The sequence below is a fragment of the Sphaeramia orbicularis genome, chromosome 14 (assembly GCF_902148855.1).
Source record: "Sphaeramia orbicularis chromosome 14, fSphaOr1.1, whole genome shotgun sequence".
Classification (NCBI taxonomy): Eukaryota; Metazoa; Chordata; class Actinopteri; order Kurtiformes; family Apogonidae; genus Sphaeramia; species Sphaeramia orbicularis.
In genome coordinates this window covers 44,550,057-44,567,055 of record NC_043970.1, presented here as the reverse complement: position 1 = coordinate 44,567,055, position 16,999 = coordinate 44,550,057, and the positions used below count along the sequence as shown (strand labels likewise).

General features: G+C 35.4%; 1 protein-coding gene across 1 annotated transcript in view; it reads right to left on the bottom strand.

Moving 5' to 3' along the window:
• The window catches only part of LOC115433328 (AT-rich interactive domain-containing protein 5B), a 71,811-nt gene that overhangs the window by 20,753 nt on the left and 34,059 nt on the right, over positions 1-16,999 (bottom strand). Inside the window, exons 2-4 of the mRNA XM_030154675.1 lie at positions 16,236-16,388; positions 13,558-13,665; positions 6,087-6,291 (exon numbers count right to left, since the gene is read on the bottom strand). Coding sequence (XP_030010535.1) covers positions 6,087-6,291; positions 13,558-13,665; positions 16,236-16,388 — 466 coding nt within the window. The remainder of the gene's footprint in view (positions 1-6,086; positions 6,292-13,557; positions 13,666-16,235; positions 16,389-16,999) is intronic.

The following is a 16,999-nucleotide window of genomic DNA, read 5'->3' as shown; positions in this document are numbered from 1 at the left end:
TGAATACAACAAGATGAATTTAAACATTTTCAAATATGAAAAATCAACAGTGCTATATTTTAAATGCTCATCAGTGAACAGTCTGTGCTGGTCTGAATTAGATATGGCTTATTGACAAGAAACAATTCTGATCAGTCCCATAATTCAAAATAGATTTTACTCAACAAAATGTATAAAGATCCATTTGACTTAACAATATGCTTCATTGTGCTTGAAAACGTTGGGGCTTACACTGTTCGAAGGTTTGAGAGAGACCGATATGACACCAGCACAACTCCTTCACACTTGTGCTAGTGGATGCATATTTCACTTTGCACAGAATGACTTTTAGTAAAAAATGCCACGGAAAATGTTGCACTGTACAGCCCCGCTATACAATAGCCTTACAATCATGTTGCTATGCCCAGAATCATAAAATCGTCATTGAAGTGGGTTACCTAGTAAAAGTAGGGCCACGTTGCCATGGTGTCAAATTTCACATGCAGAAACAGACATGCCAGCTGAGAGGTTATTCAACTCAAGATGCCAGTAGAATTTACCAAAAAAGTAAAGAAAGTAAAGGACTGAACTGGATCAGAGGATCTAGACCCTGTGGTTCCCCATGGGTCAATGTGCTAGTCTGACTGATCAGCTTCAGCTCTTAGATCCAGTTCAGACCCATTTTTCTCTTGATGATGGTCAAGTTCCGACATCTTAGCCCACATCTACAGGACGTCAGGACCGCATTCTTCTGACGTCTGGGTAAAACTCATGGTTCCAATGGCTTCATGTTAAAATGTGTGTAATTCTCCAAAAGCTTTCCGATATCCAACAGTGCTTCGTGTGTGGATGTACCTGAACACATCTGAACACCAGTCTGCTGTTCAAAGCCTCATCCAGTTCAAATGGACTCTGAAGTGTGAATATTCTGTTTCCTCACTTGAAGAAAAGGTGTCAAAAAGAAGTAAATTATTTATTCTACCTTCGTAACATTTACTAGTATAGATAAAAAGGCGGCAAACCCTCCACTGATGCATCATTCACTCTTCTGACTAAATTCCTTATTTATGATGCATTTGCAAAGACACATTCCAAAGCCAGTGTGTTCCACTTTACATCCACTGCTTTGGCTTCTTCTGCATTTTAGGGTGTAAATGAGTGGATTTACATACTGAGCAGGAAGTGAGACGTGACAAAACGGACTTGAATGCAGGTCTGAACGGGCCTTAAAGACCTGCATTAAAGTCTGTCCTGTGATAATGATCTAAAGTGTTCGACTATGAACGTGTTTGTTCAGCTCATATCAAAACAAACAACCTTAAACGTGTCTCGGCTTCAGATCAGATCTGATGTTTACGATCATCTATAACCTAAAACAGTATTAATTTCAAGTTGGACAGGCTGGATTTGTAATGTTTTTTGGTTTGTTTAATTCACTGTGTTGTTTGAAGGTGATGGCTGCTGGTTTTAAAGCAGTATGTCATCTTTCCTGTTAGTCTGTTCCTGTCAGTTTGTTCCATTAATTCTCTTCATGACACTATAGTCTTTGCATAAAGTTTTGCCTCTTTATATTAATGTTATTAATTTCTGTATTAAAATCTTTGAAATTGAGATTGAAATGGAAAACTGTTCCTCACTGTAGCTCAGAACATCTGAAAAAAGAAATCTGAAAAGAACTGAACTGGCAAAGTTAAAGAAAACAAAACTAAAACCTCTGGCCACAGTTGAACACTCAAGAGAGTGTTTTTCAACCTTGGGGTGGCCTGGAATTTCAAGTAATTGATAAAAAATAAAAATAAAAAATTACTAATAAAATATATTTTGAATGATTCAATATATATTCCATTATAATTAAAACACCATACACTTTTCCTAATAAAAATTAAGTTCAAATAAAATGCAGGATACAATATCTGTGAGGGTATATCTTGATTGACCCGATCGGACACAGTCGCAATCAGAAAACCGAGCAGAGCAGAGAACGGAAAGATTTCTTTCCCCGCCTGACCCTGCTAAGACATCTCCAAGAGAAACTGAGAAGGAGACACCAAAAAGGTGCACTATATATATTATATAGACAAACTGTCATCTAAAATTAATGTTAATTTGGAACACAGTACAGCAAACTATTACATTAGTGTTTTTCAACCACGGGGTCGGGACCATACGTGGGGTCGCTTGAAATTGATTAAAAAAAAAAAACAACTTACTAATAAAAAATATATGGTGAGTTGGCACAGACAATCCCAATCCATAAAAGACAAACTGTGAGTCTGAAACTGAAGTGCTGTGGTTCAAATGCTCATTGTGGTCGGTTTCAGATGCTGCAGCTCTTTCATAATTCATAGTTTGAGTTCTTGTTTGTTCAGTATTAATTGTCAGCCTTGTAACTTCAAGCTGGACTGACTGTACATATCCTGACCAAGGAAAATCAAATTCTCACTTTGTGCAGTAATCTACACCTGGCTTTTCTGCCTCCATCCATAATAATATACATTATATAGACTAAATGTTGTCAAAAATTAACCTTTATTTAAAATATAGTATAGCAAACTATTGCATGATCAAAAACAAATTAATTTTAGCAAAAAAATGTCTCCATTTTGAATGTCTGGGGTTGCCAGAAATTTGTGATGTTAAAATGAGGTCACCAGACAAAAAACTTTGGGAACCACTGAATTAAGGGCTGATTGATTTTTATGATCCTATATGATGAATTATTCTACAATGCACTTGCCCAGCACCTTCCTATACCCTCCAGATTTCTAAACAGAAGGACTCTAAACAGATGCTGTTATATCGTTAAGGAAGCAAAAGTAATGTGTTATGTTGTGTAAATGTGAGATGGGGGTGGGATTTAATAAGTTTTCTTCTTCAAACTCCTTTTTGAGCAGAACATATTGAATTTATTTTGTTATTACTAGTGTCCATGACAATTGCTATTTTTCCATGATCGCCTTTGTTTATTAATGTATTTACTCTGCCATTAATTCCTTGTCCACAAAAGATGCTTGATTTTTTTCTTCTGCTCAAAACAAATAAATGAATAAATGAAAGAAAGTGACAAAAAATTTCTACGATTTCTTCTTGGTTTCTTATTTCTTCATCTTGACCACATGTATATATGTAAAAACGTCTTACTTAACCAATAATTTTTAAAAGAAGATGCATAACTACTGTATAAAACACAAAAAGACAAGAAATGACATGAAAGACACAATGAGACAGACACAATGTAAAAGATGCACTGTGATGAAAACTACAAAAGACAGAAAAACGACAGGAAAAAAACAACATAATTAGATGAAAATGATGTGAAAAAAAAAAAAAGCCATCTACAATACAATAAAACTAAATGAATGACTTCTACTGCATTTGCATCGAGCGTCCATACAACTGCGGTAGTGCTTTGGAAACCCTCCTGAGAGTTTGGAACTGAAACACCTGAACTGGTTTTAGTTTAGAAACTCCAGATTTGTAATGTACAAAAAACAGACACTGGAATGAGTCAGACTTCTGCATTCACTAGTAGTGAATCACTACCTGATTTACAGTCCTGTGCAAAAGCCTGAGTACAACATTAGGTTTTTTGGTTTATTTAAGTTCTAATGTCCACATATGTGTAATTCTGCCTCTGTCTTCAGATCCAATCTAAATATATGACAAGTATGTACAACAGTAAAAACTACAGTTTCTGGGAAAAAACAGCCTCTACAAACCAAAGTGGTGGTGGTTAACCCTTCTGTCCAGACGAAAAGAGATTTATTGGATTTATCTTCAGATGTTTTATACCAGGTTTCATTCAACACATGTCAGATGTTTCTATTTGTTTGTGCTTCTTGTCACGGGGTCAGGGGTCACACGAAATAAGGACTATATCCTTTAGAACACATTAAATTCAGTTTGTTTTGTGTGTGTGTCTTAAGGCTGTGCATATATTTCCTGTATTTTCATGCAGTATCGGAAGAGAATGGAATGACGAATAAATATGCATGTTCATTTCAACCCTGTAAAAACAACACAGCTAACAGTGGAATCAGACTTGTGCACTGTACTGTACATCCCTTTCAACTGACCCACTGTGGAAGAAAACAAGGCAAGAAAACAAGCCGGTAATTCAACATGGATTGCTGTCTCTGCTACAGCGTGTGCTGGCAAATTCTGATATTTATCCTGATATTACCAGTTAAATAGTAAATACTATACTTATTACACTTACATGGTGCATTTTCTACACCTCCATGGTGCCAAAAGTGCTTTACAAAGCCTCGCATTCACCCATTCACGCACACATTCATACACCAGTGAACGGCTGCTGCCATGGCTCTACTGGGAGCAATGTAGGGTTCAGTGTCTTTCCCAAGGACACTTTGGAGCCAGGATTCAAACTGCCAACCATTTGGTCATTGGACGACCCGCTCTACCAACTGAGCCACAGTCACCACAAATTTTTTTTGCGATTTCTTCCAAGTTTCTTATTTCTTCATCTTGACCTCATGTACAAACGTAAAAAAAAATGTGTCTTACTTTACCAATAATTTCTAAAAAGAAAAGATGCATAACTACTGTATAAAACACAAAAAGACAAGAAATGACATGAAAATACAATGAGACAGACACAATGTAAAAGATGCACTGTGATGAAAACGACAGGAAAAAACAACATAATGAGATGAAACTGATGCAAAACAATGCGAAACAGTTACACTCACAGCAGGTGATTTGTGATCTCATGGTCAACAGTGTTATCAGATACTCTCATGTGATTTTGAGCAGAATGTCATGATTTTATTTTAAATTCTACCAAACAACGATAAGGATGAAGACATAATTGTGTAGATGCAGCTGCAATCTTCAAGTTCTTAAACATGTTTTTAAATTTGTACTGGATCATAAAAACTGTGAATATTTTATTTTTCAACAGTGTTGGAATGTCTAAGGCTGTTCACCTCTGTGGACTTTCAGAAATATTTGCGCATTTAAATCTGTAATATGAAGCTGTCATCGGAGTTTCACAGACTGCATCGGCTCAGTATTGAGTCCTCAGTCCATCTGGACACATTCCTGGTTAATGCACCGATGATTCCCATTATTACCCCCCCCCCCTAAAAAAAAGGGGAGGCTTTTGGTTCGGTTTGTTTGTTTGTTAACACTCTAGGAGCAAAACTATTGGTTGAATTCATACCAAATTTAGTTTATAGATTGTTACTGACCCAGAATAGATCTCATTACATTCTGGGAAAAGTAGGTCAAAGTTTAAATTTTTGATGAATTTTTAAAATCTTTTTTTTCCCCACTTACTTATAATGGGTGAAATTTCAAATGTTTGTAGCTGCAAAACTACTGGGTGAATTCACACCAAATTGACTTTATAGATTTGCCAGTGATCCAGAATGGATCTCAATACATTTTAGGACAAGTAGGTCAAAGTTAAAAAATTTTTAAGAATTGTTAAAATCTTCCCATTTACTTATAATGGGTGAACTATGTGCAAGGGGTGGGGTTTGTTGTGCCTGGCACCACTTATTTACTTTGTTCCCAGTCTTCAAATAACCAATTTTGAATATGTTCCCACAAACCATTAATTTATGACTGAAGAGGATTTCCTGTTTTCTAAATGGTTCCTATATTATTCTTATAGACAAAATTTCCAAGCTTTTCCAAACATTAAAAATGACAATTCACAATCATCACTTCAAGTACTCAAAAGAAGTCTTAATCTAATACATTGTCTAAATTTTGTGATGAGATTCATAATAATGCAAAAATGCACCTTTGTATTTAAATAATGACACCAAACATCAATCCCAGCTTCCAAAACCTCCACAAACTGAATGAAAAAATGGGACTTATAACATGTTTCGTACCCGCTTTAAATTGTGGATTCAACAGCTAAAAAAGAAAAAACACAACTTGTTGCTTCAAATGTACAAAAACTAACTTTAAGAATTTATGTGGTGTGACTTTACATTTGCATAAACTAAATTCTGGCTTTTCTATAACTTGTCAAATTGTTCAGTATTTTCCAGGTTTTTCATGACATTTCAGACCCCTGTTTCTCCATACGAGCTGCTGTTGGGTTTGATGGTGGATTCAGTTTTTCTTACTTTCTATTTTGTCTTTGAGCGGTTCGCTGTTCCTATCATTCGCATCTCCATCGTTCAGTACAGGTTTGTGGAGGCCATTTGTCCCGCTGTTGGTGGGTAGCGACGGCTTCAAACTCAAACTCCAACACGACGGCCCCGAACACGACCATCGCACCAGGTCCTCCACTCGCAAAACCATCTTCCTGGAAACGGCCAGAACCTCATCCTGAAACAAAGAGATTCATCATCATTATAGATCACAGAAACTGAAATTACAGCTGTATGGTCAGTAGACACTTTGGATTCTGAAGGATTACGCGGTTTCACAGGTACAGACAGATACAGTGGCGGAAAAAATTATTAGACCACCCCTTGTTTTCTTTACTTTCATGTTCATTTTAATGCCTGGTACAACTAAAGGTACATTTGTTTGGACAAATATGATAACAACAAAAATAGCTCATAGTAGTTTAATTTCAGAGCTGATATCTATCCATTTTCCATATTTTCTTGATAATAACCAAAATCACTTCAGTTCTTACATCAATATCTACGGCATTGTACTGACAAAAACAGTGCCTTTAGGCATTCCATGTTTTCTTTTAGGTCTGTTTTAGTCACATGATACACACAGGAGTTAGTACTTGCATAACCATTGTTTTTGATGACTTTTGAAGATCTAATATTTTTTTCCGCGACTGTATATCTATTTTTTTTTTTAACAAAGAGAGACCCAGTGCTACTTTTGTGGCAATAACAAAAAAATATTTTTTTCTCTCTATTCAACCTTCAAGTGTTTTATCACCTTTTATTATAATATTATCCTCGGTTTTATGAATTTTAACAGAAAATCAGGTATTTTCCTGTGCTCAATTTACCTACCATGTACATGTTCAAAAAAAGCTCAGAATAAAGTTGAGGGTTATTATGTCAGAAATAGAGAACACTGAAGAAAAAGTGACTTTTTCAGCAAATCTATCATTAACTGAACATAAACCCAGTGTGTCCATCCACTGTCACTGATCCAACTCCATGGGTTTTACTGTTGAATCAATATTGTAGAAGATGATTGTGTTTCCACGGTAACAACGGAGCCTCTGAATGTCCAAATGGGTCATATCTGATGACCATGAAAAGATGACAAAGTGCATTTTACACCAATTATTTGAACATATTGATAGGATTAATTGTTCAAAAGTTGTTACATATTTTAGATCAGCAGATGACTTTGGTTACCATTAGCTGTTTATGGGTTAATTACAGACACAAGATAAAACAATAATGGTTACAATTTTCCAGACTATTGGTGTATGCAGATTGAACCATTGGTAATATTAGGTTTCTCATCAAGATTTAACAAAATAACTCATAAAATTAAAAACAAATAACTGCCCAGACTTTTTTTTACAGCTATTTTGGTGTTCTAACATATATTAACTCAAAAATAACCAGTAAAAGATAATGGAAAGGTTTAGGATTTTCTACTTAATTATATGATTCTTTATAGTTTACATTATAACTCCGAATTTACAGTAAGTGACTGAGTTAATTATGTTCATACATGTTTTATTTGTTCTATGCAGGTAAATGGGTGGAGTTCTGTTATGTAGGTCAGAGGAAGCAGAGAGGTATGTAGGTTGTGTTTGTTTTGTAATTATCTTAAATACCTCCTTGGATTTAGCTGTAAGGGAAAAATACATGTGATAAAAAGCCAAATACTGGGTTTCAACAATAAAGGCACATTTAATCCATGATTTGTTTTAATCACCGTTTAGTGAAAGTAAATGTGAGTAATTTCAGATTTCTTACACTCATTTAACAAAAAAAATTTACTAATGTGAACTGAAATCATGTCAGCTTCAGATTTATTTTCACTTTGAACTTAGAAATATTAAGGTTGAGGTGAGCAGCTATGATTATCACAATATAATTTTATATGACCAAGATGCAAGTTGACTGCATTTGGGTTTTACTTCAGTTAGTAGATAAATTATGATAAAAATCACAAAATGTCTTGTTTTATCTTTGTCTTTTTGCATTGTTTCCCTTATTTTCATGCTGTTGCATCTTTTACAATCATAACAATAAAAATACAATAATTTAAAAACAAAAAAAGGAGCAATATGCATGAGATTGGTGTGTTTGTCTTATTGTGACTTTAACATGCTTTATCTTTTCACTTTCTGCAAATATATAAATAACCATCAAGGCCTTCAAACTTGAAAGAATTATTTTTTTTTTTATTAATTTGATACAATTAAAGTTTATCATGAGAACTGTATGACTCAACTCTAACCTAAATGCTACATTAATTATAGTATTTATAGGTCAGTTAATTGTCATAATACATTCCATTTCATTCCTTGTGTTTTTATTCAAGGCTGTCAACGCTCCTCAGTTTGTTTTTACAGCTGTAGTGAATAAGAATAAAAACAGCGTCTTTGAGTTTTCTTCGTCACGTCTCGTCTGACTGGATGTTCTCCAGTTTACAGCAGTCGTCTCCTCCCATTCCAGTTTGTCAGCTGTTCAAGCGCCTGACCCTCTTCCCCCTCGTCGTCCCCTCCCCCTCCTGGGCGGCTGCCAGGTGGGAGCTCCACACATTCCTGCTGCCGTCAGGTGTGAGCTCATTAACACTAAAACCAGGAGACTGACTGGGGAGTCACCGGTCTGAAGCCGCAGTCACCCTCTCAGCGTCGGAAACAGGAAGTTACTCTGCAGCAGGAATCAGCCAGCATTTTAATCTATTCTGACTCTGGTGATATGATACACAACAAATTTCACTTCATTAATTCTGCATAGTTTAGGTTTTATCATTACAATAATATTCCACTTCAAGATCTACAAAATGTTCTGATGTATTTGTCCAGTTCTGACCATAAAGAACACGTTAAAACTACAACTATCATCTTTTACATAATTTTCATCTTAGTCAGTAAGAATCATGTTCTACTCATCTTTATTTTCATTTAATGCTGCAAAATGAAGAAAACTATTAAATACTAAAGCATGAATTCAGAGACTAAAGGTGTACTTTTGCATTTGTCTTTTTTGTTATTTTTATTGCTTTTTTTTTATCCATTTCATTTGGTTTCATTAACTTGATTTAATCACTATAAGTTCAATATTTATCTGGTTTAAGACAAATTACTTATTTACTGACGCATTTTGAGTGTCATTTATTGGCAGAGATTGCAAAAGTACTCACATTCTGTACTTAAGTAGAAGTACAGCTACTTGTGTGAAAAAATACTCTTGTAAAAGTAGAAGTACTGATTCAACTCCTTTACTTCAGGAAAAGTAAAAAAAAAAGAAAAAAAAGAAAAAAAGTACAACTTCTCAATTGTAATAAAGCACAAAATTAAAAAGTAAAACAGCATTTTTTCCCATAAATGAAACAATACTTATTTAATTACACAAAATCATCTAAGTTTCTAATTCCACAGTGAATGGTACTGACCAGAGTCTTGCACCAAGTCTGGTACCTAACAGGTAACCCGCAAAAATATGTGGGGACATGAAAAAAAAAAAAAAATTATAAAAATTTTATGGGCACAGGAAAAATTAAATGCAATGCGGGCGGGTAGCGGACAAGGAAGTGATAATCTTCAGGACATTTACTGATGATGATCACCTAATTTGACTGTGGTTGATCCACAGCAAGGTTTGTTTTATTTTGAAGTGAGCTTCACCTCTGTTTACATCCACCCACAGACGTCATTGAGCTGCACATATTAGAGATTTATTGATGGTGTGCATTTGGTTGGGTCACAGTACTCAGCTTTCCTGGTACAGGCATAAAAGTTTGGAAAAAGTGTACCTGTGCAGGACTCTGGTACTGACCCTGTGCTCCTTCTCTCTGCTACATTGATTTTCCCTCTGAAGTGACATATTTTACGTACTGTCACATCCAATTAGTTTGAAAAAGTACCAAACCTATTCTGAGAATGTAAGGAGTATAAAGTACAGATATTTACGCAAAAATGTAGGGAGTAAAAGTAAAAAGTTGCCAGAAAAATAAATACTCAAGTAAAGTACAGATACCTAAAAAATCTACTTAAGTACAGTTTACTTCCCACCTCTGTGCACTGGATGAGGGGTTTAGATGACATCAACAAATGAATCAACTATTGGATTTTTCTGTCTTCAAACTGTCATTCAGATCTCAATTTCTAAAATTCCACTACTGAATAATGTACATTGAATTATCTAAACATGTCTTGCTTTATTTGAGGTTATAATTATTCAGAGTTGTTTGTTGGCTTTTAATATTAAGATTATTAATGCTTTCAAATCAATAGAGATGAGGAAAAAGAGAGCAGAGAATAAACAGGTGTGGAAATATTTCATTCCAACATGCATCACTGAACATTTTTCATAAACTTCCTCTTTCATTTTTCAATGTTGCACCACACGTTGAGTCAATGAGAAGCGTTTGCCCACAATAAATGTCACAACATGAGTAAAGTTAACTTAACAGACCTGTTTTTCTACAGACATAAGTTGTGTTGATATTATAAACTGTCACCAGCAGGGGGAAATCACATACCAGAACACACTTAGTTCTACCAAAAACCGCCAACGAATCACAACAAGTATCCACAGACTATCACTCGCTGAATAAAGTATGAATCTCATTGTTTACACACATCTGTATTATGGTATCATCAAGTTTTCTTCTTCAAACTAAAACTCATAGACTCTTATTTTAAGTCGCTTCAAAAAAAAAAACACTGTCTTCTAATCGTCATGTCCTGCATCAGCTGACAGTTGACATTATAGCTCTGTTAGTTTGGCTCTTTTTGTAGACAGAAAACAGCCACAGTAAAACTATAAATCAGCTGTTTTCTGTACGGGTTATGTTATCAATACCTGCACTGTTTGGAATCGAACAAACAAGGTCAGAACCGTCCCAATTTAATCTGAGCTAAATTAAGTGGATCAACAAATGGCAATGTAGCAAAGGTAATAACATCACATAATGAGGCTTCCTCTGACAAAGGCCGACAGCAAGGGTATATCCCCGAAATCCCCCCAGTCCTCTGCTATATATATATAAATCTATCCATGATAATTGTTAGACAATTGAAATGAACTCAATTTGACCTACATGGACCTGATAGTGGCAGAATAATGGTCAGAGAACTAATTTTTCCCATAAAACTCCACCTAGTGAATGAAAAAGACCCCATATGAACTCTGGATGGTAGACAGAAAAATTTGGACATTTGGAAGACAATCAATATGAACCAAATTTTATCTCAATCAGCCTGTTATTGCTTAATGTATGTCCAAAAAACTGACTTTCAACTACAGCGCCCCCATTTGAATGACTTATAACACTCATAGAAAAGCTGAAATTGATAGGGTTCTTCCATTAAGGGTCCACTATGTTGGTTATCAAGGAGAAGATATCCAACCAAATCTGTCTTAGTTATCGGCAAAACACCAAGGAGATCTGGCAGCAGCGTTCGGGGTAAAACCATTATATCCTCGAAACTCAATTTTGGGATATAATAACTTTATACCTTCATAAGCCTCAAAATCAAACTCACTGTGGTACTGTTTATCTGTCAAATGTTCATTGTGGTCGGTTTCAGATGCTGCAGCTCTTTCACAATTCATAGTTTGAGTTCTTGTTTGTTCAGTATTAATTGTCAGCCTTGTAAATCCAAGCTGGACTGACTGTACATATTCGAATCAAGGAAAATCAAATTCTCACTTTGTGCAGTAATCTACACCTGGCTTTTCTGCCTCCGTCCATAATAATATTTATTATATAGACTAAATGTTGTCTAAAATTAACATTTATTTCCAACATAGTATAGCAATCTATTACATGATCAAAAACAAATTAATTTCAGCAAAAAAAAAAAAGTCACCGTTTTGAATGTCTGGGGTCACCAGAAATTTGTGATGTTAAAATGAGGTCACGAGCCAAAAAAAGTTGGAAACCACTGCACTACTCCCTCTAGTGGTCACATAAATCCACCGGTCAGTTCATATCTCTATAATCCAACACACTGGTATATTTAGCAGAACTTCAGAACTCTATTATAAACACTCTGATACATTTTTATGTCACATTTGACTACTTAAAAGAAGAAATATGACATAAACCCCTTAGAACCTCCAGATTTAAAGACAACACTGTCGGTGAGACAGATTTTCACAACTAAACTGTTCATGTACAGAAACTGATTCCTGTAAAAACAGCTCTTAGATTCCTTTTTCCCACAAGGAAAAATTTAAAGCTCTATATGGAGACATCCACAGTGGAATATTGAAGTTCACAATGTGGAAAACTTGGTTTCAGACAGGTCAGAGGATTTACATTTGGGTAACGCATTAGTTCAAATCCCAAAGGGGAATGTCGTGTGGAGGCTGAGCTGCAGCCTGAATATGAACCATGTTAATCAAAAACACTCAAAGATCTGCAGACACGTCCACATCTCAACACTCCTCTGGAAAAAATAAAAGCCCCTGTTTTTATTATTCATAATTACATTTGGTTCGTGATTTTCATCCCCAGAAGTTAAAAAAAAAAAACATCCAGTGAAATGGAGGAATGCAGCTGAAGATAACTGAAACTGTCTGCTTTAGGTCTGTCTGAATTACAGTGGAAGAGAAACAACGCAGAAAGGAATGGATGTAACATTTTTCAGTGTTGAGAAAATGAAACCATGCTCAGGACGTGAAACATTTAACACACGCAGGATCTGGATATAAATTAATTTATCTTAATGTTTATGTTTGAAGTATTCCAACCATAAAAGAATGAATTCAACTAAGAAGTAAAAAGAAAAAAATCACTTAACACTTCATCTAAGTTAATATTATATCTATTACTTACAAGAGTGTTTAATCACCGCCCACTCTTTTATCAGCTGACAGCGCAGTTATTTATTAAGACTTTGCAGTCACGAGCAAACTAGGAAAATAATTAAATGATCAATGTTTATCTGTATAACAAGACAGATAATGAGTTAATTGTTGTGTATACTGTTTAGCAGATACTGCAGAACTGGACTGAAAAGAGAACAGGATGAACAGGATGAAACCGTGACAATCAGCTTCTATTTACAGCCTGTGTGAGAGTGAAAGAGCTGAACATGAATAAACTTTGTTACCTGTGATATTTGAAGGTTCATCTAACGCTTTACAATAATTCTGCGGTGTTGAAAATCATTTTTCATCAAATTTACCAACAACTGATGATTAAAGAATCACTGGATACTAGACAAACCAAACCACCTCTATATGAATGAATAAATGTAACATGTCTGGTGTTTTCGTTGTAGATTTTTTCGTGAGTGTTTTTTCTTATTTAGTCAAAATGGAGGTTGTTGTTACGTTGAGGCTTCACGTTTCTGTCCATCAAAGTCCAGTAAATAAAGATTTAAAATAGAAGATAAGACTGGACATATTACATATAATCTACAATCCTATCAGAATTGACTGACTGAGCGCCGTTGCCCTGTGACCTTTGACCCACCTCTCCGTGCTCCCTGGTTCGACCCTTGGGCGTGTCCTCAGGCAGGAAGTACAACCTGGCGCTGGCCAACAGGTGGGGCTGTGTCTGGTCCTCCCACAGTAAGGTCACCTGGCGAAGAAGAAGAAAAACACATTTTAAAAGGGGTCATATTTATCTAAACCCACTTTCATTACTCTTTGGTTCATTTATTTGTGTATTTGGACCCTAATAGTTCGTAAAGTTTGAATTTGAACCCTCCAGGTGCTGCAAAACTATCTTTATATTCATTTAGGCAAAAATCAAGTTTATATTTATTTATTCATTTATTTATTTATTTATTTATTTTCCATTTCACTATAAACATGTAAATATGCCGGAGTTAGTGTCAGTGCTAAGTGCTAAGAGTGGATTTCTACAACCCGTTTCAATTCCTGCTTGATGTGTTGCATCTATAACTAGTTATGTCACAACATTTGCACATATAACGTCAAAACTTCCAACTAACACTTCTCCAAGTGCAACACAATTGTTTGTTAGCAGTTGTAATCCATAGTGAAAATATGTCCAAACTTGGAGCCGATTACATAAAATATTCAGTTGTTGGTTGAACGGGACAGAGCAGCACAGCCAACAACCTGGAGGGGGCGGGGCCTGAAGTGGCTCATGTGCATTTAAAGGGCCAGCACTCCAAACCACCTTCCTGGTATCATTACTCAGAAATAGGGTTGAAGATGGACCTGTGGAGTTGAATTAATGAATAATTCAGACCCAAGCAGAGCATTTACAGTTTGTGTAGACCACAGGGAAATGTTGGAAAATGAAGAATTTCATTTAAAAAAGCAAAATATCACTCATTTAACAAATAAAACTCAATGTTTCAGACTTTTGTTGTACTCCTGGAGATTCTGATGTTGCATCAGAGTCAGTGTTACAGAGTCATAGCTTTTAATGTTTGGTCTCAAAATTTCTGAAATGTTCTGACCAGTTTTACGTCATTTCCATTGTGATGAAATTTTGTAAAAAAAAACCAAAAAAAACCAAAAACAGAAGAATCTTTAGAGTTTAATGAAAAAAAAATTAGATAACATTAAATCATCAAACTGCATTTGAGTAAATGAGGGTTTCTGTCCCATCACATCTTTAATGCCTTTCTGTCTTTCCTGTCTGTCTCTTGGTAAATGTTTTTGTTTTGAAAAGATGTTTTATTTTATTTTCTTCTTGCTGCATCTTGTAGTGTTTCCATCTTGTTGCGTCTTTTATTGACATCTTGCTATATCTTTTGTTGTTGTTTTTTGTTTTCTGTTTTCATCTTATGTCTTTTACATTATTTTTGTCTTTTGTTACATTTTTTGTTCTCACATTGTTGCATTAATTTCCACCTATGTTTAATGATAATGTGATAAGAATCCAGACACAGGTCATATATTTGGATTAACTGTGTGTTATGGGCTTAAGGAGTCTCAGACTTTATGAATGAAGTGAAAAGCAGCAGATGTTTCAACATTTCTGCTTCCATTTCAGATACTCATTGTTCAGTTTTTATTATTTCTATTATTACTGAACACACAGATTATGAAACATGCTTCACCTTCGATCACACCTGAAACCGTTCAGAGGTCAAATTAATGTGAAGAAACAGCAGTGTTGAAATGAAAACTTTGTAAAGTGTCCCTTTTAGTACTGTGTCCTTGACTGCAGACCTGCTGGAACTTCTACTGCTCTGCATTTCAGACCAGGAATGTTCAGTCATCCGGTTTGGTACATCTTGTCTTGTTTCTTTTTCATTTTGTTACAGCTTTCACCCTTTTCTAAACAACTGCATTCAACAAAAGAGCTATTACAGATTGAATACAAGAGGAAGGAATGTTCTTCATTTCAGACATTTCCAGAAACTAAGAATATTTATCTCACCTGGTTGATAACTGATCAATGCACATACTTCTTGACATTTGAAGGATCAAATATGAAAATAATTTTTTTAATATATACCTGAGTATTGGTGTTGTATACTGTGGATTCTAACAGAAATGTGCCATTTCTTTCGCTTTTCAGATCAAACAATTCACTGATAAAATGAACAAATAATTGAATAAAAGTATCAGTCACTCCAGGTATGACTTCTTTACTTTTATTTAAACTGGATTTATGTGAATATTTGTTCAACAATGCAGATATTCTTTATTGTTTTAAAAGGTCTGAATACTTTTTACAGCACTAGGACATGTAATATGCAGCGAGTCTGGTTCTCATTCAGCATTTGCTTGTCTTTACTGTCATTTAAGTAAACACATTAACCCAAAAACCCTCCCCTCACGTCCTTTATGACAATCAATCACTGTCAATACATTTCTGTCATCCTCGATACAATTCAATCTCATTAGCACGCGTCCTTACTTTTTCAGCTCGCGACCTAAATTGACTAAATTTAGCCTTGCCGTGGGATGTAGGCTCAATAAAACATACTGTTGGTCTTCTATAGCTCATGTGAGCAGGACTGTGACCCATTTAGGGCTCGATTCACATTTTACACACTGAACTGGTTCGCACATGACTGGTCTGAGTCGACACTTTGATTTAGAACTGAACAGAAACACAAAAAATGTGTAATATTGCATAATATTATGGGTCAGGAGGTTTGGTGTAAATTCTGAGAGACTGGATCGCCTCCAGGTGACGGTGTCAGTGACCGGGGGCCTCACCTCAGCAAGACATACAGGATCCTGCGGTCCACACTGGATGAAGTAGAACTCCCCAAGTTTCCAGACCTGGACAGGGCCATCGGGTCGAGTTCTGCTGCCCACTGACTTATAGAAGGCATAGCTGCCTCTCTGGCAGGAGGGAGCACCCAACCACTGAGGAGAGAAGACAAGAAGAGGAGATGAGGAGTTAAGGTACCATCTGAGCAACTGGACACTGTCCAGGGTTTGTACACAAAGTCAAATTCAAGCACTTTTAAGGGTCATTTTCAAATTTTTCCAGCCCAGCACCTTATCGCTGGAGTGAAATACAGTTGCGGAAAAAATTATTAGACCATCAAAAGTCATCAAAAACAATGATTATGCAATCAAGTACTAACTTTTGTGTCATGTGACTAAATCAGACAGAAAAGAAAACATGGAATGTCTAAAAGCACCGTTTTTGTCAGTGCAATGCCATAGATATTGATGTAAGAACTTAAGTGATTTTAGTTATTATCAATAAAACATGGAAAATGGATAGATATCTGCTCTGAAATTAAACTATGAGCTTTTTTTGTTATCATTATATTTGTCCAAACAAATGTGCCTTTAGTTGTACCAGGCATTAAAATGAACAAGAAATTGAAGAAAACAAGGTGTTTGCTAATCATTTTTTTCACGACTATACCTATCTACAGGAATACATGTACTTGTGATTATTTTTTTCCCTTTTCATCACAGTGATGTACATTGTATCATGCTATAAACATCTAAAATGCTGTTTC